Below are 10,752 nucleotides of genomic sequence, written 5' to 3' on the forward strand. Positions count from 1 at the left end.
GAGGGGCATTTAGCAGAGAGCAGGAGGAGGAAGAGGAGAGGCAAGAGCAAGAGCAAGAAAGCTCTTGAACAGGCTGAAGAACCTGAAGTCTCCTTGTGAGAGCTGACCGGAGAGCGAAGCTGACTCTACTCTTCGTGTGAGAAAGCGGAGGTAGCGATTGAGGAGGAGGAGGAGGAAAAAGAAGAAGAGAGGAGGAGGAGGAGGAGGAGGAGGAGGAGGAGGAGGAGGAGGAGGAAGAGAGGAGGAGGAGGAGGAGGAGGAAACACGTAGGAAAAGGAGGGGAGGGAGCAGTGGAAAAGCAACAACGAGGGGACCCGAGAAGGAGGAACAGGCTGACTAACCTGTCCGCTTGCTCTATCATGCTCTGAATCTCTGTTGGAGATAAAGCCTGTCAAGCGTCATTACATTGATAAAAACCTCTTGCAACCCCTCCCCTATCCCCCTCCTCTCTCCCCCTTCCTTCCTCTTCTACCTCTCTTTCCTCTCCTTCCTTCATCGTTCCTCTCCGTCGGTTTTCCTCCCTCTCCCTTTCTTCTCCCTCTCCTCCCTTCTTCTTCCCCGTCGTCTTCTTCCTCCTTTTACCTCCATAGCCTGCACGTCTCCCTGCCAGACTCGCTGCTCAAGGGAAAGAGCAGAAACTCTGACGGAAAAGAGACGAGAAGTCAGAAAGAGGAGTGATAACAACAAGAAAGGAAAGAAGAGAGGTAAGGACGAGAAGAGGACGAAAAATTGTTGAGGAAGACGTGAAGGTGTAAGGAGGAGAACATGGTGAAGAGGAGAGTAAGAGAGAGACAGAGACAGAGAGACAGAGACAGAGAGAAAGAGACAGAGACAGAGACAGGGAGAGAGACAGGAGAAGAAAAGAGGATCAAGTCAAACCGATCAAGAGCAGCATTCAGGAGCATTTCCTTCTCGGAGAGCTGCACGAGACGATGAATGAAAAACCAACTCATGCTCTCTCTTACCTTCTTGCTCAAATCCTCGTTGGACCGTGACAGCTCTGAAACCTACGGAAGACTGTGAGGAGGAGGAGGAGGAGGAGGAGGAGGAGGAGGTGATGTGATTCAGATGGCTGGACTATGCGGGGGAAAAGGGATAGTTATGATGTTTACGAATGAGAATCATAACAAAGGAGAAGAATTGAAGAGCAGGTGAATGGAAGGTATTCAAAGGAAGAAGGAAGAAACAGGGAGGGAGGAAGGGGAGGGGGCAAGGAGATTGACAAGCTCTTTCAAACCTCCTTTCGATGTGCTTGTTCCATGACGACGAGGGTTTCCAAAACTTCGTGCAGCTCAACATTTCCCTTGTCAACAAGTCAGGAGAGGAAAAGGGGAGAAAACAACATAGTTCTTACCTTCTGCTCTTCCTCCATCTTCTGACATTGCTCCTGTAATGCACATGCCACGCTCTCAGTTGACGCTGCAAGTCAAGCACGCAACCTGTAAACTGTTCAAAGTGGATGCGACGTTGTTGTGAATGTCGCTGTGAGCATTCATCTTGATCCTGAGAGAGCAACATCAGAGCCTGTCTCTAGTCTCTCTTCATCATCACCTATGGGAAGATACAGAGACGGTGGAGTCATCTAGACTTGTATCATGGGAAGGAAGACAAAAGTTCGAGTTGTTCTCCGGGAGGAAGAAGAAGAGGAAAGGTTTGAAAGTTCTGCTTCATCATGAGCTCACGAGAGTTTGGTCAACCGCTCCTCCAACTCTCTCTCTCACCGCCTCCACCATTCTTGCCAGCAACAGCAGCAACAGCAACAGCAACAGCAAACAAGAACACCAACACCAACAGCAAACAACAACAGCAACACCAACAGCAAATAGCAACAGCAAATAGCAACAGCAAATAGAAGCAGCAGCAGCAGCACCAACAGCAGCAGCAGCAGCAGCAACTTCAACAATGTCGTCCGCTCCTCGCTTGCTCCCCCCCCCTCCTCCTTCTCACCCCAACGCTTTCTCTCGTGTCTTGAACACGCCTGCGCACTTCCTACGGACATCAGCCCACGACATTCCGACCCACGACACCTCCGACTCATCCTCGTGCAGCGTCCATGCCCCGCTCACGTCCTGCTTCAGCATGAAGAAGCAGTGCCCCCTAGCTCCACAGCGACAAAGCATAGCAGACAAGCACAGTCGCCTCCCATTCCGCAGGCGGAGGCTGGTGCACATGGAGTCGACGACAAAGACGATGTCGCTGGTAATGGATCGCCTGCCCCAGTGCAGCGCTACCACCGCAAGCTCGCAATCCTTGTCTCTGAACCGCTCCTCCACCTCGTGTGCTAGATCCTGGCAGTTGGCAAACTCCTCATGCCCAATCCACTGCAACTCCATGCTCGCCGACCAGGGAACCGCCAGCTGTAACCTCGCGTGAATGTCTTCGTCCGCCTCCCCTTCCTCCTCAGGGAGCCCTCCTGCATGGAACGAGGCTCTGATGCCCTCCAGCACACTGCCAGCGTCCATGGCGCAGATGTCCTTCCTGTGCTGCTGCTTCTGCCGAAGCTACCTTGCCTTTCTCCCTCTCCCTACAAGCGCACTCTCTGCCTGTGATTCAAGTCTTGAAGGTCAGAACTCGCAACTTTACTTCTCGCACCCGTCTCCCTCTTCTCCTTCCCTCACACACTCTCTCCTCACTTACGGTCTCTTCTTCTTTCTGTCCTGTTCTGCCCTGCCTTGCCTTGCCCTGTCCTGTCCTGTCCTGTCCTGTCCTGTCCTGTCCTGTCCTGTCCTGTCCTGTCCTGTCCTGTCCTGTCCTGTCCTGTTCTCTTGTCTTGTCTCGTCTCGTCTCGTCTCGTCTCGTCTCGTCTCGTCTCGTCTCGTCTCGTCTCGTCTCGTCTCGTCTCGTCTCGTCTCGTCTCGTCTCGTCTCGTCTCGTCTCCTCGCACAGCAGTAATTGTCTCAGGCAGCCAGTTCTCCCGCCATTTCCACAATTCGTGTCATCAGCAACCCCTCCCAAGGAAGAAGATTTACCGAGTGACACTCTAATTGAATAGCCTATAGGTGCCTGCTAGCTCCTAGGACCCCCATCCTCATAATCAAATTAAATCGAGGCGTGTTAGGCTCTCGAGGGGATTTTATTTGGGATGAGAAATCAATGCTGATCAATGGTGCGCGTTCAAACGCTGATATGTGACATGTTCAAGTTTGCAACATCGATCATGTGCAAACTGTTGTATCGTTGCTATGAGGGCAAACTGTGTATTGTTGCATGAATTGCATATCTTATTTCTCCATCTCTTCCAACCACACATGAACAGAACAGTTTGTTGCATGCCCCCCCCCCCCCCCCCAGCGCATCATTGCTCAATGTGCCCAACTCATGGAGGATGAGAACTTTATGCACTGCACATCAAACTATCCTCTCAGGTCACATCGCGTTGACAGATCGAACATTCCATCCGATAGAAAGGTGTAGAATTGTCAGGTTCAAGCTTTTCCAGCAGCGATATGGCAAAAAAAATTCATCTTGTGCACACATGAAGAGCCATCGGAGATGCAGTTGTGTTGTATGGTTTGAAGTTCTTAAAAGCTTTATCATTTGAAACAATACTATAAAACAAATCCCTAGATTCCAAAAATTCTTCCGCCAAAAATTAATGCACCCAGCAAATCTCAACTTGCTGGAAGTCTTGGACCTTGGACCTCTTCTCAACATGCTCAATCACTTCGTTGAACAAGTCATCATCGTTCCATGAGTATGATCTGCAGGAGAGCTCTGGAAAGCTGCTCTGCTCTGGCACTTCGGCGGCCACATTGGAAAAGATTTCGAAGTGCGAGTTCTCATAACAGTCGTGCTTGACGAAGAGATCTTGAGCGAAAGGATTGCGAGGCTTGCTCTCAGACTTCTTGGTCTCGACGGGACTGCCTGAAGGGCGCTTGCGGGAGTACGGCCATTTTGCGAGCCCAACTCGTCGGCACGCATTCTTCAACGCGGTCAGCGAGATGCCGAGCTGCTGCGCTGCCTCAGTTTGTCTGAGATGGAAGAGGTTGCTGATCTTCGCCATGTCGAGCGTGATGGGCATCTTGAACTTCTCGATCTCTCCTTTTCTCTTTCTTGGGAAAACTTCGGCTATCTGGGGGCTGATCATGGTAGCTTGAGGGTATGGAATCGAGCAAGGAGATTGAATGTAGGTTGTCGGGCAAGGCGACAATGGAAAGGAGCAAGGGCGAGAGTGAGTAGAGAAAGAAAGTTCCTGGAGCTGAAACAGAAGAGGAGGAGGAGAAGGAGTACAAGATCTCGTGCGGGGTTAATGCGAGGATGGATAATGGAGATGGAGACGGAAACGAGTGCGTTCAAGTAGGAAAAGGTCGGGCCCTGTAAACCCGACCAGTGGGTGGGGGTACTGCAAGAGGTTAACAACATTTCGTACGTCGATATGGGGGGTATGGTGAGGGGATCTGTAGGGTGGGGGTTGTTTTTTCATTATTGCCCCACTTCTGTTCCTGTGCTGGGGTGGGTCATCTATGTGCGTGACTGCTAACACTCCGGAAGGGGGTTTACTTCAAACTTTATCGATTTGCCCCGTAGGGTACAGTACCCTACCTTACCTTTTGAGCTTAAAATAATGATAAAACCACGGGTACAAATCTTCCAGTTGTAACAGAACAACGGGTACAAGGTTTGCCTCCTTGCAAATCCAAAGAAGTTGTATTCCGCAAGGCCCGGAGTTGCCTGGTGTTCTGCAGGAAGAACATTTCATCACGGGGGGGGGTGGGGGTGTATTGAAAATCGAGTACACCGGTATATTTCTATGACAAAATAGGGGTGGAGGTGTGTACCTGCGGGCTGTGACATGCATCGTGCCGTAACCCCGCATTGGACAATCGGAGCGCCGACAAGGATGTCACCTCTTTACTACAAATTGATGAACATATGAAAAAACTTCATTTCGTATTCTGGAACTAGCCAAACCCTTTGAGACTTCGGCCGAGTCCGGGGCCCAAGGGTAAATCACACCGTTTCGACAACGTCTCCCTTATCTGACTGATTGCCTGTCACGGCTGTCGAAGGTAGACCGGTACGTCGACGTGTTTCTAGAGGGTGGTCAAACATTTGACCAACGTGCTGACAGGATACGCGTGATGGCCTTATGGACCCTTACAGGGGCAGTAGGCTTAGGGCCCTTACATGAGACCTCTAGGAACAGTTGGAACTGATGAGGGGTAAAGCTGCGTAAAGTACCACCCCTCTGTACCCTCCAAGGGGTTAAAGTCACCCCTACCCACTCTTTTGTCGTCATGATCTGGGTCAAAGAGGGGTATAGACACAAGCACCACTACCTCCTCGTACGCACTCTGCCTGGCTAATCGAACCATTTTGATCCGACTGCATCATACAAAGCTCCTGTAGAGTGGACTATGGACCACCCACAGGTTTTCCACGAAATACCACCCTCCCTCACTAGAATACGTCCCATTGTCCCTTTTTATACCCTCTTCAGTGGTCGGAGCGCCGGCAGTTTAGCACGAGCAACCGGAGCTGCCGTGACATCCAAAATCCCGTGACAGCCAACCTGCCGTGCCAGAGCCGTGATGAGTCCGTGGCCCATTCAGTTACACCCCCCGTTGCTACTTGTCATCACTGAGCTTTTGATGAGTGAAACTTGAGTCCCCGTCCGACCGTCCGCCAACGGGCCCGGCCGGCGGCCGCGTCTGCGGCCGGGCGAAGGGCCACCGGGGACTGAGCCTGCGTCGGCCTGGGCCGGGGGCCCGGTGCTTCAATCAAACCGGACCATGCGGCGCCGGGCCCCCCAGTCATCAATTTTGATATGGGCCATGCACGTGAAGTGTTGAAGCATGAAGGATGGAGCGGAGACAAGGGGAAGAGGACAAGAGGAGGAGATGAGAGGAGATAAGAGGAGAGTCGGTGAGAATAAGAGGAGAGTCGGTGAGAAAAGAGCAGAGAGAGGCGGGAAGGGGAGAGGAGAGGAGAGGAGAGGAGAGGAGAGGAGAGGAGAGGAGAGGAGAGGAGAGGAGAGGAGTGGAGAGGAGAGGAGAGGAGAGGCGATGAATGGGGCGAGGAAGTGGAAGGGGCAAGGGAGGGATGGGGCATCTGCACTTGAGTAGCGTGGAAGGAATCAGAAAGCAAGCAATGGCTTGTGCGTGAGATAACGAGACTTTGATATGCAAACAGATATGCATAGACAGATACCGATGTACAAGTAGTAATAGAGAGGTATGTACAAAAATATGAAGAGACAGATAACGAAACCGACCGACAGGCGTAAAGGCAGGGACAGAGGCAGAGGCAGTCACAGAGAGACTGAGATAGAGAAAGCGGCAGATGATGGTTTGATGGATATGTTAACTCTGAAGATTCTCTGTTGATCATTGCTTCCGATCTTGTCCTTGTTTATTATGTGAGATGTTTCGATTTGGTATGCGATGTTGCAGCATTTCCATCGATTGGTCTGACATTCACTGAAACCTCGCTGAGAAGGCATCAGCTTGTTCTTCGCTACCTCCTTGCAATTCCGAACTCCTTGCGACAACATGGGAAAGGCGCTTGGCTTCAGGTAGGGAACAACGAAGGCAGGGCTCGTGCGAATGCTTCTTTGTTGCAACTGTTTCAGTCAAGCAGCTGTCAAGCTGCTTTCATGTTGCCTGATCGTTTGTATTCTTTCGTTCTCCACTCCATCCTGTGATTGGCACATGGCCATTTGACCCTGCCAGCCTCACTACAACCCTGGCTCCCTGCCTCCCTGCTTTTCTCCCTTGTTTTCCTCCCTCCCTCCTTTCCTCGTTACCGCCTTCTTTCCTTCCTCCCTCCCCCACCATCCCTCTCTTCCTCTCCTCTTTCCTGCCCCCCTCCCTGCAGCTTTTCTCTTCCTTATCGTGCTGGTCGCTAATGCTATCTGTTCCACGGCTCTCTCGCCCTACTGACTTTGTCGCAGGTATGCTGGCAAAGGCCCAGGAATCCAAAAGAGCTCAAAGATGGCGCGAAAATATCTTGTTGCAAACAAAGTGAAGACTGGAAAGATGTCGGTAAGTTTGCGCTCGTGCTGAAAGTCTCAGTTGTCATTCCAGCTTCACTTGTTTGTTTTGGTAATTGTTCTGTATTGTGTTTTCTATTGCAATTTGGCGATGAGAAATGAAGGATAAATCAGATGTAGCATTGAGATCAGATGCAAACTGAGAAGATGACAGTCTAGAGAAAAGATGAAGATGGCAGTCTAGAGAAAAGATGATTGGTTTTGTAGAGAAACTAAGGGTGTTTTCTATTCATCGTGATGATGATAACTTTGATGATGATGGAGGAAATGCTGGAACAGTGAGTTGATATATGTTAGCGTTCTTGACGACCTTTTGACAGGACCTTGACTTTGGGATTGAAGCTGCGCCCAAGGTGAGTCGAATTTCTCCCTATTGTTGATTGTCATCAGTCGATTGTACAAAGACGATGTTCATCTTGTGTTTCTGTTGTGGTTTGCTAACACACCCGAGTTGAGCATTCCTGTCCTGCAGTGCAAGCTTGCTATGAAATCTTGCTCCTTTTGCTCTTTTCCTCACTTGCCTTCATTCCTATGCGTTTGTCTTCTGATTAAGATTTTGTCTCTATGTTTGTAATCTGACGACAATCGTCAGATTCAGAAAGAGCAAGCTGAAACAGGACTCAACAACTCCAAGAGGTTAGTTGCTGTGAGCATGCAAATGGCCTTAGATGTTATGTTACAGCAACAACCACTACCATCATCGCCATTCTTCTCCTGCTCCTGCTCCTCTTGCCACTGGTGCTCCTGCTCCTGCTCCTGCTCCTGCTCCTGCTCCTGCTCCTGCTCCTGCTCCTGCCTCTCTTGCCCCTCCTGCTCCTGCTCCTGCTCCTGCTCCTGCTCCTGCTCCTGCGCTCCTGCTCCTTCTCATCACCATCACCATCACCATCACCATCACCATCACCATCACCATCACACCTGTGTGCGTTATCTCGATCTTCATATTATGTTAGTCTTGGCCTTCTGCAATGAAGACGTTTGGGGATATTGTTGTGTGCTCTACGTTATATACCTCATCATCACTGATTACGATTTATGCAATGGAATCATACGCAATTGCAACATTTGTGATTTACATGGTGCAATGTTTGTACCAACCCTGCAGCTCGACTTTAAAATCTTGTTCGCTCCTGAAGTACATCTTTCCATGAGTTGCTGATATTTACATTCTATGTGACATCCTTGTTATGTGACTTTCTACATTCCTCTTGTAAATGCTGGATTTCAGCGCCTCAAGCTCCAGTACGAAACCTGACAAATCTAAAGAAGACTCCGGTAATCCAACCTTCTTCTCCCCCCCTTCCCTCATTTGCTGCTCGAGCCACTGTCCTCTCCTCTTCTTCTGCCTTCTCGCATGCTCTGCCTTTCTGTACGCGTTCTGTCCTTCCTCTCCTCCTATCCACGCTCTGCTCTGCTCTGCTCTGCTCTGCTCTGCTCTGTTCTCTGACTTGTTTTGCAGGGAACTACAACGCTCCAGTAATCACCACCAAGCGCGAGAAGACGCTGGCAGAGCAGGTGACAAGAGAAGCGGAGGAAACTAGCTTACGAGAGTTCAGGTTGGAGAGAAAGAATATCAGGAGAGAGTCAAGGATGCGGATGAATTTCGAGCTGCCAAGAGTTTTGCAGAGGAGAAAACAAACGCGAAGAAGAAGAAGAAGTGCGAGCCGTGTTGATTGACAGAGAGAGGAGAAAGTTCTTTTATTCTTCTCGTGTATTCTTGTCTTGTGTATTATGCAGACATAGATCTAAACTTGAAATGATGAAAGATTTTGTACAAATAAACTTGTTCTTTTGTCCGCACAACAACTTCTCGTCTCATCTATCCTTGTCCCCCTGTTGACACTTGCAGTCCTCTCACCTTGTTGCCTATTCAACCATCACAGTTAGCCTTCGGTGGCATTTTTGAAAATATAAAAATTCCAGAGACGTTTTAACTATCTGAACATGGTTGAAAGACTGCTGAAAACAAGATTATATAGAATGAACCATTGTACTTGTAAGATGATATTAAAAGCTCGGGCCTATGTCAACTCGTTTAAACTATCATAGAGCAAACCATTCAGGGAATCTTGCTATATTTCTACATCCTTTTCACCAACTCACTGCGCACTTTGCAGCGCCTGATATAAACATCTTTTTATCACGCAGCTCCAAAACATCCTCCAGCACGATGAAGAGATTGGTAGAATATTTCATTATTTTCCGAATTTCTAGAATACATGATATGGCAAGCACCAATTACAGACAAAGTTACAAACAACACAAAAGTCGAACAACAAACAGAAACATTCTCACGCCCTACATTTTGGACTTCAAAGCTCCCAGGTCAGACATCTCACTCCTGAACACCAGGAGAGGGTTGAGTAGAGGCAGGGTGGGCCCGGTGAAGGGAGGAGAAGGAGGAGTCTGAGGAGACAGGGGCAAGTCAGGCACGTGCGAGGATACCAAGGCGAGCTAGTCAAACAGACATGTCAGGACGAATAAGAAGGAAAGGAGAAGAATTACAAGCTGCTGCTGCTGAATAATGCGCAGAAGTATCTCGGACCGGCTATTGATCAAGCTTTGCAGGAGAGAAATGTTGGCAGTCTCGAGGGATTCAACATCACTGAAGTGAACATTCTGCCATGTTGTTACAAACTCACATGTAGCCAACACAACCATCTTCACCCGTTCCACCTTGACAGCCGACAGATCGTCCATTTTCTCCCTCTTGACTCCCTTCTGACATGTCAACACAAACAGCTTCGGAGAGCAAAACACACTCACTCTCGACCCTCTCCCTTCATCATTGTCGGATGAATTGCTTACTTCGTTCTTGCTCTCCTCCTCCTTCTTCTGCAAGTACTTGGTCTGTCGACGGCTGATGACGCGTCAGTCAGACGACCTCAACTGAGTTCATCGCATCTCACCCATCCCATTGGAATGTTCTGCTGTTCTCGAAGTCCAACCCATGACTTGCTCTTCGCGTGTTCTAACAGTCATGTCAGGTCGATCGCATCTGAAAGGAGGACGGCAGGACGGTACAAGAAATAGTGGAAGGGAAAGCGAGGAGAAGAATCGCAGAGGAAGCGGTTGAAGTAGAGGGCAGAAGGACAGAAGGTAGGGGGGGGGGGAGGAGGAGGGTGGAGGTTAAGAGTGGGAAGCCACCTCAGTAGGAAAGTAACCAAGACGTCGTAGGATCTGGAACATGGAGTTGGGCTTGTAGACCTTGCCTTCCTTCCCTTGCATGAACCACTGCTTCCTCCTCTCAGCCCACTCCTTCTCCTTCCCGTCGCAGACTTTCCATCCGAAGATCCCTGGCAAACGTCTCAGGCTGGTTGCTAGAGCCATTGCCTCTCTCTCTCAGTCACCTCCGAGCTTCTCGGGCACATCGCCATACTGCAACTCTACGATCTCCTCCCGGTCAAGCTGCATGATGAACTTCAAGAACGAAAGGCTGCCGCTCCCATGCTGCACGGCTCGTCTCAGTGACCCATGACCAGCGCTCGGTCTTGTCACCTGCTTGCATCCTCGAAACTTGAGGAAGTTGGGTTTGAACTGATGGCGAGAGTTCTCCTGATCCTCCTCCACGCTCTCACTCTCACCTTGTCGGAACTCAAGATACTTTCTCTTCCTATCGCCCTGCTCCTCTTGCGATGCTGGGCGATTGGCCTGGGAGAAAATCTTCAGAGTGCGACATTCGCGCAGTTGAGGAGCAAACCTTCTCTTGACAAACTTCAGAGAAGCTTCTCCTCGCAAGAATCGTCTCCAGGCTCATGGGTCGT

At 49.9% G+C, this 10,752-nt stretch overlaps 4 protein-coding genes across 4 annotated transcripts; 1 reads left to right on the plus strand and 3 right to left on the minus strand.

The window, feature by feature from the left end:
• Positions 1-9: 9 nt before the first annotated feature.
• Positions 10-2,462, minus strand: GUITHDRAFT_118411 (hypothetical protein; the record flags this gene model as incomplete). The annotated part of the gene is made up of 10 exons (XM_005822314.1): positions 10-82; positions 342-388; positions 583-640; positions 880-920; positions 966-1,007; positions 1,238-1,303; positions 1,355-1,387; positions 1,440-1,503; positions 1,552-1,662; positions 1,948-2,462. 10 exons carry the CDS (start codon positions 2,460-2,462, stop codon positions 10-12), a joined length of 1,050 nt encoding a protein of 349 aa, XP_005822371.1.
• A 1,130-nt stretch (positions 2,463-3,592) lies between these two features.
• GUITHDRAFT_118412 (hypothetical protein) lies at positions 3,593-4,087 on the minus strand (the record flags this gene model as incomplete). Its single annotated transcript, XM_005822315.1, has 1 exon — positions 3,593-4,087. The coding sequence occupies one exon, from the start codon at positions 4,085-4,087 to the stop codon at positions 3,593-3,595; it is 495 nt and encodes a 164-aa protein (XP_005822372.1).
• Positions 4,088-6,491: 2,404 nt separating this feature from the next.
• Positions 6,492-8,661, plus strand: GUITHDRAFT_146502 (hypothetical protein; the record flags this gene model as incomplete). The annotated part of the gene is made up of 7 exons (XM_005822316.1): positions 6,492-6,514; positions 6,893-6,983; positions 7,312-7,344; positions 7,584-7,627; positions 7,674-7,729; positions 8,448-8,503; positions 8,545-8,661. The coding sequence occupies 7 exons, from the start codon at positions 6,492-6,494 to the stop codon at positions 8,659-8,661; spliced, it is 420 nt and encodes a 139-aa protein (XP_005822373.1).
• Positions 8,662-9,165: 504 nt separating this feature from the next.
• GUITHDRAFT_155502 (hypothetical protein) lies at positions 9,166-10,752 on the minus strand. Its single transcript, XM_005822317.1, has 9 exons — positions 10,689-10,752; positions 10,487-10,639; positions 10,339-10,438; positions 10,136-10,284; positions 9,898-9,959; positions 9,755-9,848; positions 9,656-9,706; positions 9,494-9,607; positions 9,166-9,442 (listed from the first exon to the last, which is right to left on the minus strand). Exons 1-9 carry the CDS (start codon positions 10,743-10,745, stop codon positions 9,287-9,289), a joined length of 936 nt encoding a protein of 311 aa, XP_005822374.1. The 5' UTR covers positions 10,746-10,752; the 3' UTR covers positions 9,166-9,286.

This window comes from Guillardia theta (genome assembly GCF_000315625.1).
Source record: "Guillardia theta CCMP2712 unplaced genomic scaffold GUITHscaffold_127, whole genome shotgun sequence".
NCBI lineage: Eukaryota > Cryptophyceae > Pyrenomonadales > Geminigeraceae > Guillardia > Guillardia theta.